Source organism: Rhopalosiphum maidis, chromosome 4 (assembly GCF_003676215.2).
Source record: "Rhopalosiphum maidis isolate BTI-1 chromosome 4, ASM367621v3, whole genome shotgun sequence".
NCBI lineage: Eukaryota > Metazoa > Arthropoda > Insecta > Hemiptera > Aphididae > Rhopalosiphum > Rhopalosiphum maidis.
In genome coordinates this window covers 33656818-33673922 of record NC_040880.1, presented here as the reverse complement: position 1 = coordinate 33673922, position 17105 = coordinate 33656818, and the positions used below count along the sequence as shown (strand labels likewise).

The 17105-nt window shown below is 27.4% G+C and overlaps 1 protein-coding gene across 1 annotated transcript; it reads left to right on the top strand.

Moving 5' to 3' along the window:
• Positions 1 to 233: 233 nt before the first annotated feature.
• LOC113548864 lies at positions 234 to 14029 on the top strand. Its single transcript, XM_026949954.1, has 16 exons — positions 234 to 320; positions 1020 to 1337; positions 1496 to 1643; positions 1730 to 1896; positions 2066 to 2179; positions 2475 to 2626; positions 2701 to 2862; positions 3013 to 3046; positions 8520 to 8646; positions 10798 to 10874; positions 11646 to 11972; positions 12196 to 12343; positions 12433 to 12599; positions 12777 to 12890; positions 13639 to 13790; positions 13865 to 14029. Exons 1-16 carry the CDS (start codon positions 251 to 253, stop codon positions 14027 to 14029), a joined length of 2442 nt encoding a protein of 813 aa, XP_026805755.1. The 5' UTR covers positions 234 to 250.
• Positions 14030 to 17105: the final 3076 nt, after the last annotated feature.

The following is a 17105-nucleotide window of genomic DNA, read 5'->3' as shown; positions in this document are numbered from 1 at the left end:
TATAAAAAATGATATTGACTTATAAACGATAAACTTGATAGTTAATTCTGATATTATAATCATACAATTGTAATGAAGCTGCTGAAAGATTATAAATGTAATAACTAAAGTACATTCATAATTTATTATCTAAGACCATAATTTATTGTTAAATAATCTTTTGTTTGATTATAAGTTAGATATTATATTATTTATATTCATGTTTATAACACAATAAATAATACAATTGTTTTTCGTTTTTAGTTTAAATATGAGAAAACAAAAGTGTTTTATTATTTTATCATTCATAATCGGTATGGTAACAGCTCAGTCCGGCAGTGGTGAGTCAATTTTAATAACATATTGATTTATATATCTATCAACATACGTAAATATCATAAACCATTACTTTTCAATGTTCAGTACATTATTCGTCATGCCATTGATGCTACTGAGCTAATCAAGATTACCAGAAAAAAATTTTAAAAAAAATTTAGAAAACGGGAACTTTTATGTCATTATTTGACAAAATAGATTTTGTTTTTTGTTGTTATTCGAAAATAAATACTGTGAAGACTCAACATGTTCACCAAATATATTGATCAGCTTTATTTCTGTCTTTATCAAATACTCCTCATATGAAATATTCTTTTATTTCATTTCTGATATAAAAGTGTTGAAGATACAAAAAAAAAAAACAAAAAAATTATAGTTGTAAATCATTATAAGTATAATATGTATCATTCCACTTGTAATCGATAGGAAACAAATTGATGAAACTCATTTATTTTTAAATTAAATCGTTACAACATATGTTTGTTAAATTACGTTTGACGGGTAATAGATTTTTAGTAGAATTAATACGTTGTTTGTGCAGTTTACAAATTATAGTTTTATTAACTAAGTTTGTTGATCGTAAAACTTATTATTCTAAAGATTCGTCATTCGATGTACCTAGTATGATATGTTTAGTGTATACAGATTAAACATTTAACTGCCACAATAACAAAAAAAATATTTGTTTTTATACTCATCAACAGAATGCAATACTCCAAATCTTGAAAAAGGTATTTGTATCGATGTTAAGAGCTGTCCAAGTTTACTAACTCTATTAGAAAATCAGAGGCACGTACCGTCCGTTTTAGACTTCCTTAAAAAATCTCTTTGTGGATTTGAAGGCAAAACTAGAAAAATGTGTTGCGCTTTGGAAAGTAATGTAACAACGGTACCACCACATGTAGAGGTAACTACTGTGGATATCGGGTTAGATTTAAAATTAAAATTACCGCCGGAAACTACGTGTGGAGTAAGAAACGTCACTATCGTAAAAATTTTGGGAGGAGCTCCATCGGAATTAGGTAAGAATTTAAAAATATAACCACATCATACTCATAGTCTATAAATTGTATTATATATATATATATATGTACTAAATTGAATTCAGTATGTTAAAACAATCTAAGTTATCGACCACATTTTATTATAATCGCTATTAACATATATTATCATTATTAAGGGGCTTGGCCTTGGATGGTGGCCCTTGGCTATGTGGGTGTAAACCAAAATAATCGTGTATTACAGTGGAATTGCGGTGGTACATTGATAACAAACAAACACGTGCTTACAGCCGCACATTGTGTTTTTAAACTGTGGAATATGAGACTGTAAGTAAATCAATCAAATCCATGTGCATACAATTAATGTACTTAACCTTACCCCTATTATTGGCAAGAATATTTTGATTTTTCAGGACTACTGTACGATTAGGTGACTTGGATTTGGATCCTACTGTCAAAGACAATGCAAGGCCATTAGATGTTTCAGTTGAACGTATCATCATACATGAAAAATATAACGGATATAATTTTGCCAATGACATAGCTTTATTGAAGTTAAGAAATAGTGTCACTTTTAACGGTGAGTTTCAAATAATCGCATTGTTCATTAATTTGCAGTACGCAATAAGACCATTGTTCAATCATTATGTAACAGAAGATAAATGTTTATAACGTTGCTAAAATAAATAATAATATTACTGTTTCGATACGTTTTGGCTTATACTATGTATATTGTATATTTTTATTAGATCTAATACAACCAATATGTATGCCGATGACTTCAATTCTTAGAGACTTAGATATTTCGAGACGTTTGCTATTTATTGCTGGTTGGGGTACCACTATACCTACGCAAACTAACAGTAAGTTATATTTTTATCGTAAGAATATTTATATTACACCAACATCAATTTGTTCGGGAGAAAAACTTTATATTAGAAAATATTATTAGACATATATGCCAATTTTTTTTTTATGATATGAAATTCGTTAGTTTATGCTAAAATAAAATATTATTTATTTCAATGAAACATGTTAATACAATGTATAACATTTTTATAATGTTCACAATTAAATTTATTTAATTCACTAAAAATGAATAAAATGTGTAAAATAAATATCATTCTCATTATGATTATCATCATCATCACCATTTAGGTGCTCCACGCGTAACTGCTTTGATGAAAGTTCAAGTTCCAATAGCGAAGGCTGATGAATGTGCACGAGTATATTCAAACATGTCTCAAGCAGTAATTGACGACAGAGTGTTATGTGCTGGATTTCCAGAGGGAGGAAAAGACATGTGCAGGGTAATTTACTTATTTAATTACACATAGAAAATAATACATAACTTAATAGTTTTTCAATTTTTAATTGATTTCAGGGTGATTCGGGAGGTCCATTAATGTATCCAAAAGGAAAAGTATTTTATTTGATAGGTATAGTTTCCTTCGAAACCAAAAAATGTGGCGAACCAGGATTCCCAGGCGTGTACACTAAGGTACCTTCGTTCATGGATTGGATTATTGACAAATTAAATAAAAACGTATAACTCATAAAGTAATACATTTTTGTTAATAATTTTCACATTTCCTTGAATTATGAAGGCAGTTTTGAATGACTATTAATGTAAATTTTGTATTGAATGTTTAGTTTTTAATTTTTTTATTATATAATTTATTATTATTGTCAACAGGTACATAAGAAATATGATTATTTATTTGTACAAAGTATTGGATCTTTTTTATTTAGGCTAATGTAAAAAGATATTGAAACTCCTATAATTTTAGCGTCTTAAGGATTCAATTTTAATAATATGAAGCTCGGATATTATACTTTGACTTTAGCCTCAATAACTTGGGTATTTATTTAATTATTTTTTTGATACTTTAAGTTCATACTTTAATGCATATTTATCTATATTAAATATTATAGTCTAAAATAAAAACGAAAAAACAACGTTCAAGTTAGAAATTTGTTATTTAAATTTCAAAAAAAAAAAAAATGACATTTATTTGTTGACTAATTATTGTTTTAATGTCAAATGGGTGCTATTTAGTTATCTTATAAGTATTGATTAAACTATAAATTTGTTAATGTCTAGTACTCAAAAGCATCAATTGACTTGGTAAATTTTAAATTTTATTTGTAAAATCCGGATTCTATTAAATACGCGAAAAACTTAAAATTAGACTTTCACCGTGTTACATGTGGTAAATATTACCTTTATTGTAGGAGTTCATAATATAACACTAAGCGATACACCAAAAAATACATGTCTTATGTTTATCACTGAAGACTGTTCGTTATCATTCCATATGACACAAACAATTATTTATGTTAAATTGTTTATAATTTATAGTTCTTAACTTTTGTTTCAATAATAATTAAAGATGAAACAGTAAAAATCGTATGTTTTCACATTCACAGATTTTTCCCTTACCCACATTTACATAGGTATAAGTGTAATAATATTCAGATAACAGAATTAAAATTGCACTATCTACTATAAACGAAATAATAAGCATCATTTTTAATGTTTGTCGGAATAAAGAGACATAATGTTCTACATAGGAACAATCCCACTTTCAATTGAATATATGGTCTACATTGGATATATACGTATATCTATATATATTATTAGTTCATCGCAACGTTATCCGTGAATCAATTAGTCAGGCCTCAATAATTCACATGTAGGTTTACTATTGTAGAAAGTTATAAAGCTACATCCAACCATTGACCGTCACTACAAATTACGAAAACTGTATATATTTATTATTTTTTTAATTATATTATTCACAAGTTTTTGTTTCACTTTGTTAAGATAACGTGACTTTCTTGTTATACATTAATTTGCTCCTTTGGTCTCCGTTCTTTGGATCTATTACAATAAACCGCAAGGGAACAGACTAACTTCATAAATTAGTTATTATGATATACACATATAGATACAATGTACAGGAATTCATAAAATATTAAATACCCTAATATATTTTATGATTAATAATATGCGTGTGACGCGTTTTCTGGCGAAGAGCGTTGTAAAACACGGTTATGCACACTTATTTATAGAGAAGATTTACCGTCGTCGTTTATATTTTATTCATAGTTACCTACATGTAAGAATGTACAGTGTAAACATACAATACCATACCATAGTTTACTCATCAATCAGAAAAAAAACCAATACAATTACCTATACGTTTTAAGTTTATACGAAATATTTCATTCCATTAACATTTTATTTAAACTTAATTTTTTTTTGTCCTCATACGATAAATATTAATTTTTTCCAATCGAAATTGGCTAAAAAATACTTATTATACATAATAGATACTATGTTATTATTTATTTATTAAGTTAAAAGGATTCGATATCAAGGTCATTATTAACTTAAAATTACATTTACATAATAACATTGATATTTTAAGAGGACGTAGTAGGTCAGCATGTGTTGTTTCCGTCTTACACACATGTGACATAGCAAATTTTTGTTCACCAGTTTCAATATTGTGCTGTTAGTTTTGATATTAGAGTAAACTGACCAATTATAAAATTCAAAGGTAATATTATTATCCAGGGCCCCACGTAGTCTTTTATTGATATTATTATTTTTAAGTAAGTTATGATCTTTTTGAAACTATACATTTTAAAATGATCATCTTATTATTACGTCTTTAATTTATTTTTCGCCAGTTACATTTTCCGACGGGTCTCCGTAGTATTCAAATGAACATGTAACGAATATCATAAATAATATGTTCGTATGCTATCAACAGCCGATATACTTTGTGTACGCATTAAAATCATCCACAATCGTCGAGTTACCAACTATGATACATCACGGCGATTGACGAACACGACACACGTTCGATCCCACGTCGCCGGCACGACACTATAAACGTATATGTTATAATCACATAACGTCACTACGTCAACCTCACGACAGTGCGTGAGATAATTATGTGTAGTCGTTGCCGTATTAAAAAAATACAATGTACGACACACGCTCGCAGCTCATCGCATACTTTAATTAGTGATACGAAGCGGAGGGCACGGCGGAGATAGCGTTAACAGGGCAGTGTAGTATAGCCAATAGCAGCACGTGCGCGAGTGACAACATATTTGCACGGCGGAGAAAAAAATGGGTGAGTAGATCGGAAGAAAAAAGTCAACGGCGGTTCCGGCGAATCAGCACGCGGTTTCCGCATACGGTGATCGGTGATGCAAGCGTGTGCGACATCGGCGTCGACCGGACACGGACATGGACGACGAGCGACGGTGCGATATTATCGGACAGACATGAACATTAGACAATAATATATTTGACCGGAAGAGACTGTGTGACTATCTTTGTTCGTGTTAAATGTTTCCGATTTAATATATCATTTGTTTGCTGGGTATATAATATTATAATATTGTTTGTAATGGCGTGTACTGAAGTGCATTATTATTATTACATCTGTTGTTATAACGGTGGTGTCGCCAACCACCAATTATTAGTTGGTAATTAGTCCAACGTTTTGTGTAAACCTTCAACCATTCGTTCTGCGTTTTTTTAATAATTTTTATATTAGTGACATTTTATTGAACTTATATACTCGTTAGTATAAATAAAGTACCAGGTGGTTCTTAGAGTGACAGGATACTGTTCATATTTATTGTATTTGTGTAAATGGTGCATTGAATAAGAAGTATGGGATATAACTGACTATATATTATAGTGAATCTTATATATTTGTAATTTGTATGTATTATTTTCCTTTTCCTTTTACGTCCCATTCATATTACGTGTTGTATATTGATATTGTGTCTTTTTATTATAATTATCGAGCTACAAGGACTTTTATATCCCGTACCAGAATTATTGAACCAGTAAGTACTTATAAATTTATACTTGACATAATAATCAATACAATATAATTCTTAGGCAATATTTTATTGCATATTTTTGTGCCAAACATTGATGGAAATGTAGAATACGTTAATTTAATCGGAAATATTAAAGTCTGAAAATCGAAAATTGATAATAATACATATACAATACCTGTATCAGCATAAGTAATGAACCATGATTGGTGTAACAATTTTTTATTATAATAGTAGTATGAATATAGGTATTTAGAGTTTTTTTTTTAAATGCTCGTGAGTTATAGGTATTAAATCTTAAAATAATAGTAAATGTTTCATTCTTTTATTGTATAAATATCACTTAATTGGCGAAATTTATCATAACAATAGTGAATACAAACAACTAACTTTATAGTCACCTATGTTTAATAATTATACAATTGTAACGAAGCTGCTAGAAAAATTATAAATGTTATTGCTCAAGCACATTTATTATCAAAAACGATAAATTACTGTAACTTAAAAAAACTAATTAATTTCTAATACATCAATATCATTTGTTTGATTATAAGTTAGATATTATATTAATGTTTATAATACAATTGTTTTTCGTTTTTAATTTAAACATGAGTAAACAAAATTGTTTTATTATTTTAACATTCATAATTGGTACGGCAACAGCTCAGCACTGCGTCCGGCAGTGGTGAGTCAATTTTGATAACATATTGATTTATATTTCTTTCAACATACGTAAACGCCTCAAACCATTATTTTTCAATATTGAGTACATTTTTCTTCTTGCCACTAATGTTACCAAACTAATCAAGATAACCAGAAAAAAGTTAAAAAAAAAAAAAAACTTTTACCTTAGCAGTGTAAACAATTAACTGTCACGATAACAATAACAATATTTGTTTTTATACTCATCAACAGAATAAAATACTCCAAATCTTGAAAAAGGTTTTTGTATCGATGTTAAGAGCTGTCCACGTTTACTAACTCAATTAAAAAATCAGAGACACGTACCGTCCGTTTTAGACTTCCTTAAAAATTCCCTTTGTGGATTTGAAGGCAAGACTTGAAAATGTGTTGCGCTTTGGAAAGTAATGTAACAACGGTACCACCACATGTAGAGGTAACTACTGTGGATATCGGGTTAGATTTAAAATTAAAATTACCGCCGGAAACTAGGTGTGGAATAAGCAACGTCATGCACGTAAAAATTGTTGGAGGAGATCCAGCGGAATAGGTAAGTATTTAAAAAAATAACCACATCATACTCATAGCTTATAAGTTTTAATATATATATATTTACTAAATTGAATTCAGTATGTTAAAACAATACATATATCATAAAACACTCTTTATTTCAAATAGTATTAATGTTTTTGAAAATATTTTTTTATATAGTTTCAAATTGTTGAAAAAACAACGTTTTTATTAATTAATTATATTTTATATGCTTATAATTTCTTAAGTTTTTTACTTTTTTGAATGACAACATAGAGTTTTAATTTCATATTCCAAAGCAAAATAATTTACCGAATATTTTGATACATAAAAATCGAATGTAGGGTGAGTAGTCTATGAATTATAAGTATTTATATTATTATTATTTATTTTTTATTAAGTTTAGATGCGCGAAGTGAAGTGGTACAGAGTTACCTCGCAAAATGTTTGTACACTACTTCGCTTGTCTAAACTTTAAATAAGTATAACTCACAAACTACTTGCCCTAAACTCCAATTATTATGTATACTCAGGAATAAACAACTGTTTTAAAAGTATACTATACACTGTTTTAAATAACATCACCGCTTTATTTTACCTGAAGCCAATTTGAGTTTTAATTTTGAATAATTGTAATTTTTGTAAATTATAACATAATTTTGTCTGATACACTTTGGGTTTTAGATACACAATGGCATTATATACCGAATATTTAATATTGGGAGTATAATTCGTAGTGGGCGGGAATATTAAGATGTTTTCTTGGAATAAATTATCGCAGGTCAGTGGTCACACAACTATAATTTCGTTGTTAAAAGTTTTTTTTCCGGGGGTAAACACCGTAACCAAAACAAACAAAATTGTATTCGTCTCGGTAGTAAAATCTTCACCCCTCCAAAAACTGCGGCGTATTGGAATGTTCGTGCTAGTGTATTGCTGTTAAATACCTATGGTACGTACTTGTCATTGGACACATGCATAATATATATATATATATATATAAATAGAACACGTGACGTCACATATCAACTGGATTCCCCATACCAGTTAAACCCGTCGGCGGTAAATAATTATGAAAAATATTAAAAATTCGCATCGTACAAAATATAATATTGTTAGACAGCAATCGGCTCGATGTTTTGCACACAGTTTACCGCACCGTCGTCGGTGTACGTAGACATACAGCGCTTAGTATATTTCAGGCAAACGTCGCGCGTCATATCCGGAAGTCGGGAAACCGATTCACGTACGTGAAATTTCGATTTGTTTTTTCAATAGTATAGTTCGATGTAAAAACTATTAGCGAATAATAATAATAATAATAATAATAATAACAATACAATATTATTTTCGCCTTCGATTACGAGGAATACCATTGCTAACGATCGCATAACAAAAATATTGAATCAGTGAGTACTTACACTGTTATGATACTTGACATAATAATCATTACGATAAAGCGTATAGACAATATTTTATTGACTATTTCTGTGTCGAATATTTAAGGAAAAATATTCTGAATGGAAAATAAAGTCCGCTAACCAGACAAAGATATGAATAAAAATCGAAAACTGCAGATAGTAGTGCCATACCTATACAAAGCATTTCAAGAACCAGTGAATCTACTTTTCATTATAATCCGAATTAGTTATAACTACCTATATAATTATATTCATACTTCGAATATAATTATATTATTGTAAAAATAATAATTTATTACTTTGTGTTTATATATTTACAATTTGCATATAATATAATAGTACAAGTAATGTAAACATTTCACGAACATAACGATTGAAGGACGAATTTACGAACGGCAAAAAATATCTATAAAACTGGTTTGTAATATTAAATATCTGAGGTTTTCACATGGTTTAATTTTTGATAATCTAAACCCAATGTATTTTTGATATATTTTTCTATTCATTAGTCAATGGTAATTTATAAAGTACTTGCGGTAATGACTAATAAATTATGGAACTCGACATTATCAATAAATTGTAATATTACCATCAAGTGAAAAAGGCCTGGTACTCGTATTGTTATTTTAAATTATATGAAATAAGAGTCAGTGTCGTTCTTGTTCAACATCCACAAACACTCGAAGTATACATTATTTGCCTATTATTTACGCCACACAATATTATTTATTCAGTTTACTTTTAAATATTTTTACGTTCTTAATAATGTTTTATATCTAATTGTATTCGCAATAAAATCTTATTACCATTGAAGGGTTTAGTAAGTATTAAATAAGTGTAACGATTGTCCTAATCTTAGAAAATTTCTCAATACCAAACAATGGGATGTACATTGATGTTAGCCATTTTTTTTTCAGTAAATTTCTTCTCGTTCTTTTTTATATCTCGAGAGTTATAGTGATTTAATTATGATATGCTTGTACATTTTTATACTAGGTATACCTATATAAATCTCTTTATATGTGGAATTCGTCAAGACAATAAGTTAATTTTTTTTTTTTTTAAGTAATAAAAGTCGTATATAGAAGGATATTATACCATAGACAACTTACTTGATATGTTATAATGTTATATAATAATAAATTATCATAATATATATTTATAAAATTGCAACGAAGCTGCTGGAAAAATTATAAATGTTATTATCTAATACAATTCGTTATTATAACTTAAAAAAAATTTAATTTTGAAAGTAGTTTCTAATAAACAATATTAAACTTGTATAGATGATAAATAAATAAATATAATTTGTTTAATTATAAGCAGGGCCATCAGAAGGGGGTTCTAGAGGGTGTTCCACTCTCCCAAGTGTACAATATGTATAAGTCAGTTGTCATATTGATACGTTAAGTATTTGAATGGTACTCGGCAAATTATAATTTTTTTTATAACATTTTATAAATAATTTTTTAAATATTACAAAGTAAAATAAATATGACTGCATAATAATTTATTAATATATTTTAATTTATAATAATTATGAAGGTATATAAGTTAATTTTCCAATTACCAACTGCCCAATAAAATACTATAATACAATTTAATGACTAAAATATAGTTTGTTAAATAATTTAAAACATTTTAATTATGATTTTTCAAATAGGAAAATTACATTTTTTAAGTAAGTTAAATTATTATTTTAATTAAATTAAACTTATGTTCAAATAGTTAAATTTTAATTAAAAACAGTTACCAATTTTTTAAATTATTATTTTATATTTATTAAATATAAAATCGTCGTAAAAGATTAGCTCCTAAACGATATGATTCTATTTTTATTTTTTTGAGTTTACACATTAATGCATCTCAACCCCCCCCCCTTATATTTTTATTCGGGATGGCTCGATTATAAGAGATATATTATATTTATGATTATAATACAAGCAATAATACAGTAATTGTTTTTTTGGTTTCAGCTTAAACATGAGAAAACAAAAGTGTTTTATTATTTTAACATTCATGATTGGTATGGTAACAGCTCAGTCTAGTAGTGGTGAGTTATTTTTAATAATATATTAATATCTATTTATTAATTATTTCTACATAATAGTTTATTTTTTCAACATTGATCATATATTTCTTCTTGTCACTGATAATCTAAAGCTCTTTTATTAGAAAAAAATATTTCAATATAATTTATGAGAGAAGGCTCAGATAGAAATCAAATGTTAATATCAAAAAAAAAAAATCAATTATTTACTAAGATAAACTGAAAAAACTGAAAAAAAAAACAATATACAAAACGAATATATTTACGCATTGTCTGTTTTTGACAAAATCCTTTTTTTTTTTTTTTAATTTGAAAATTATTTACTAGAGACTTGACATTTTCACCAAATTATATGTATGTATTTTTAAGACTTTAAGTAATTTTCCATTTTTATCAGAAATTTATTAAAAAACAAAGCATATTTTTCTGGTATATAAGAGTATAATTATTATAAACTATTATAATTATAGGTATTATTTCACTCAGAATAAATTGGAAATAAATTTACAAAACCCTGTTATTTTTAATATATTTTAATAAATTTGTTATTAAATTTAGATTAACGGCTTATTCTTAAATATAAAATGTTGTTAGTACAATTCACACACTGTAGTTTGTTGGCACATTAACAGCGACTACGTGCATTATTATAAAACATATCACTTTTCGCATTGTGACTAGTATACAGATGAGTATACAGTATCATCACTAGCAATGTAGACAATTAACTTTCACAGTAACAAGACTAATATTTGTTTTTATTCTCATCAACAGAATGCAATACTCCAAATTTTGAAAAAGGTGTTTGTATCAATATTAAGAGCTGTCCAAAGTTACTAACTCTTTTGGAAAATCAAAGACATATGCCGCCTGTTTTAGTCTTCCTTAAGAAATCTTTTTGTGGATTTGAAGGCACAAATACAAAAGTGTGTTGTGCTTTGGAAAATATTTCAACACCGGTACCATCACGCATAGAGGAGAACCGAACAACTACTAAGGGCACCGTGTCAGATTTAAGATCAAAACTACCTTCGCAAACTACTTGTGGAATAAGCAACGTCACCCGCATTCGAATTATTGGAGGAAATCCCTCGGAATTAGGTAAGAATTTTAAAAAAGTTATAAATTTGGTACAAGTTATTAGTTTAATGTTAATGATATATTTATTATTATAACGTAATTTTATTACCACGTCACACTTATAACCCATAGGTATAAAGTACTTACTAAATTGAATTTGGTATGTAGCTGGCTTATGGTTAAAATAATAAGTTATCGAATGAATCGTATTTTAAAAATTATTAATATCTATATTATTATTTAGGTGCTTGGCCTTGGATGGCGGCCCTGGGCTATCAGGGCTTAAAAAAAAATAATCGTGCGGTACAATGGCGATGCGGCGGTACATTGGTAACAAACTCACACGTGCTTACAGCCGCACACTGTGTTTATAATATTCAAAATGCAAAACTGTAAGCGAATTAATCAAATCCCTGTGCATAAAAGGATTGTAAAAAAACTTGTGCCTATAATTGATGGTGTGAATATTTTGATATTTCAGGACTACTGTACGATTAGGTGACTTAGATTTGGATCCTACTGTCGAAGACAATGCAAGGCCATTAGATGTTCCAGTTGAAAGTATCATCATACACGAGGATTATAATGAAAATGTGTTAGCCAATGACATAGCGTTATTGAAGTTAAAATATAGTGTCACTTTTGACGGTGAGTTTTCAAATAACCGCATTGTTCATTAATCTGTAGCACGTTATAATACGACTTCTGTTCAAAAGTAGTTGTGTAAAAGAAAAAAAAATGTTTAGAACGAATTTAAAATAAATAATTATTTTGTTGATTCAATACATTTTGGTATTAACTATGTATATTGTATATTTTGATTAGATTTAATACAACCGATATGTATGCCAATGACTTCAAAAATCAAAAACGTAGATATGTCGAGAAGTTTACCTTTTGTGGCCGGTTGGGGTACAACTCGACCTACGGATACTTACAGTAAGTGATATATAGTAAAAGTATATCTATAATGCCTAAGCTCTAAATCAATTTGTTTGGAAGAAAAACTACTCAAATATTTGATAAAAAAAACTCTAATATTTTTATGTATACTGACAAAAAATCGTTGGTAAAATATCGTGAAACTAATATATCGCAACGACAAATATCGGCCTATATTAATATCGCTGATTCACGTCCGGATACTTTTTATCTTATCAAATCGTATTGGTGTTCTAGTTTTTCATTTTATAATTTGTTATTGTAAAACTTTATATTATCCCTACAATAAATTTACGTTTACTGAACATATTTATATTTTTACTGTTCTCATCCTGTATGGTTACTTATGAAGGTATATTCCTAAAGCCCTAAACACTTTCAAAATTTCTACTTCTGATTGAACTAAACGTTTGTTAATCGTTTGTGCAAATATAGCTGAGTTTTTTCACTGTTTTTATTAGACTTTTTTTGTATTAATGATTTTGTTCTTAGATTTTTAAAATGAACGTACAAATTGAGTTCATTACCAATGTATGAAAACAAATGTATTCTGTTTTTAAAACGAACGTATAATATATTTAATTTATTTTTTGTGATCTGAATTAGGTTAGCTTATGCTAAAATATAAAATTAAATATATGGTTATGATGTAATAATAAATAAAATATTGATGATGATCACCGCTAATACATTTTAATCATTAAGAACTATTAAATATATACAAAAAATTATTATCATTATTTAGGTGCTCCACCCGTAACTACTTTGATGGAAGTACAAGTTCCAATAACGAAGTCTGATGAATGTGCAAAAGCATATTCAGACGAACCATCTGCAATAATTGATAACAGAGTGTTATGTGCTGGTTTTCCAGAGGGAGGAAAAGACTCGTGCAGGGTAATTTAATAATTTGATTTCACATAGAAAATAATATAAAATTTAACAATTTCTCAATTTGTAATCGATTTAAGGGTGATTCGGGAGGTCCTTTAATGTATCCAAAAGGAAAACAATACTATATAATGGGTATAGTATCTTACGGATATAGAAAATGTGGCGAACCAGGATACCCAGGCGTGTACACTAAGGTACCTTCATTCATGGATTGGGTTATTGACAAAATTGGTAAAAATTGAGTTGCATAAGCGCATAACTCATAAAGTCATAACTTTTTTATAATTTTCACATTTCCCTGCATTCTGAAGGTATTTTTAAATGATTAATTTATGTAAATTTTGTATGACAAGTTCATTTTTTAATTTATTTTATTATATAATTTAATATTATTGTCGAAATTTATATAAGAGACCCGATAAATTATTTGTATAAAATACTTAAATATCGAACTTTTTTATTCAGATTAATATAAGAAAAATACTGATAATTCTTCAACTATAGGTGTCTTATGGTTTCAAATTCAATAATAGTAATCTCCGACTCTTTTATTTATATATAAAAGGTTAGGGTCACCACTCAATGAACCATTATTTCTGTATCCAATAAAATGCCTTGTTAAATCTTTTTAAGCTGTCTTACTTAAAAACATATATGTATTTATATATAATAGGTATAATAATAAAAAAATATAATATACTCGTAATATAATTATGTATATTTTTTACGTATTCAAGTTATACACTTTTTATAACAATAGATATTTTGATAGACTTCGTGTTGTTACACTCTTATTTGTACAAGTGACTTATTATGTTGAGATTTTATTTTTACTTCAGCCTCAATAATTTTACAAGTAAAAATACATTCAATAAAAGTGTTTAGTCAGTGAACCAATTAGTTAGTCCTCAATAATTCACATATAGGGTTACTATTCAAGTTGCATGCCTATACATGCCTACATCCAACCATTGACCGTCACTACAAACTACAAGAACTATTATTATAATTGTTGTATTTATATTAATTAGAAGTTTTTAATTATTTCATTCAAATAACGTGACTTCCTTGTTATAAATTTTTCTTCAGACTTCAAGTACATAATTAAGTAACCATAATATTGTACCTAGATACAAAATATAAGGTTTAGTGTATAAATAATAATATCTTAAGATATTTAAGGGTTATACATTATACTTAACATTAGCTATATTGTTTCTAGGGAATTTTTAACATACGATAGGTAAAGTAGCTATTATATATACTAATAAATGAATCTGATAAACTATTAAAATTTGTTTTAATCAATTGAACGCTTCTCGACCATACTAGCACGTATTTCATAAAGTTTAAGACTCCTTATGTTGATAACTGAAAGTAATATTGCAAATAAAAGTAAATTTAGTTATTCTGATTGGTATATTCAGCAAGATTCATATAACATAAAAATATTATCCTCTCTAGTACCTAATTAAATGTGTAGCAAAATTAGTTAGCTGTTTATAATTTAGTTTAGCTTTGATAAATTGAGAACGCTGTAGTAAATAATAAAATGTTAGCGGATTTTGCATCAAAAATTTGGTCACAAAGTGTTATATTATATTAATACATTACATGTTGTATATTGTATATATTTTTCATTGAATTGTAAATTTAGATACATACCATGCGGAGCCATTAATGTATTGATTTTACATTGATGTAGTGTGTATTTTTTTCTGTCTGTCACAGTGGCGGATCCAGAGGGGGGGGGGGTGATTGGGGCGACCGCCCCCCTCGTTCTCTCAAAAAAATAGATTAAGTCCCTGATTTTAGTTTTTGACGTAATTATACTTCAAGGGTAACAAAATTAAAGTGATATATATTTTTATTTCTATTATCTACTGTAAAAAATATTTTTTTTGTTCTGTGCGAGACTATGGAAAGTAACATATGTATGTACCTAAATAAATACTTTATCAAAATTAATGTGTGCCCTTTAAAAATCACCCCCTCCCCCTGTTATCTTGGTTTGGATCGGCCCAGAGCCTTTTTGGGACAGTTAAAATGCATCGATTTTTAATTTGGTGAATGGTTTCTGATAGCAAATTGGATGGATCAAGATTGATTCTAAATGATAATTGAGTAATGATTTCTTAATTTTGTTACAATTCAAAAACGAATAACTGTACAAATTTGAAATCTTCATCAAATGTTTATATTATAATTTTTTGAAAATTTTATAATTTTAAAAATATTTTCACTCATTTTGAGCTATCTATAGAAATTGTAATTGTTGCATTATTATTATTTTGTTTTTTTATCAACAGGGATAAAAAAATTACGAATCTGGTATATGTTCTTGAAAACTTAATACATTTTCAGTATATTTATCATTTAACAATTAAACAATATTGAAAATAAATAGTTGCAATATTTTTTAAATTAAAATTCTAATAAAATCTTGAAAATTTAAAAAGTATAATACGAGATTCCCTATAACGTTTTTTACCTAAGGCAAAAATTAACTGAAAGTAACATTAATGTTGAATAAAAATTTGAAGTTCAAGTTTTTACAATATTGCACATTATTTAACCGTCTAATAATATTAATAAGTATATTTCTCTTTAAAAAAATTGTATTATTTATTGTCATTTAAAAACCAATAACTGTAGATACTTAAAATTTTTACTAAATGCTTATATTGGAATTTTCTAAACTTACTTTAATTTTCTAAAAATTTTGATTCTTTTTGAGTTATTTATAGAAAGTTAAAATTTTTATTGTCTCTGAATACGATAAAAACATACTTGGTGGTCAAAATAATTGAAAATGTAATATTATATCCTACATGACTTTTTCTTATACGCGTATAAAAGTTATAAAAATACTTAAATACATTGTCACTAGACGTGGACTTACGGAAAATCTTTAATCATATAAACATATATAGGTATTAGTAAAATTATGCATATAAGTGTACCTATTATAAAAAAAATAGTACCTATTTAGCATTAGTAATTTAAATAAGTAATTATAAAAAACGAATAAACATTTGTATTTTATGATATATTTTATGTTTCGCCCGTAGATGTTCATTGTTAATTGTTCATTCATCTTATAAATACACATTACTATGGCGAATGGTTATTCCCTGGAGTTTTCAATTAGTATTTAGTTTAGTTGGTGAAGTATATAGTTATTTAGGTATAATCGTTATTAAGTGTAACATTATTTATCGGAAGACGTGTTTTTTAAATAATTTAATTTTACTACGAGATGTGGATATTTCTATGGGAGAATACTTTGGCGTTCGGCACAAGTTTATTAAGTAGCAG

Bases quoted from the DNA above. Each gene is read 5' to 3' on its own strand.
- LOC113548864 (XM_026949954.1), top strand. From the start codon at position 251: ATGAGAAAACAAAAGTGTTTTATTATTTTATCATTCATAATCGGTATG. The intron at 11,973-12,195 runs GTAAGAATTTTA...ATTATTATTTAG, and splicing joins AGGAAATCCCTCGGAATTAG to GTGCTTGGCCTTGGATGGCG. The intron at 12,600-12,776 runs GTGAGTTTTCAA...TATTTTGATTAG, and splicing joins ATATAGTGTCACTTTTGACG to ATTTAATACAACCGATATGT.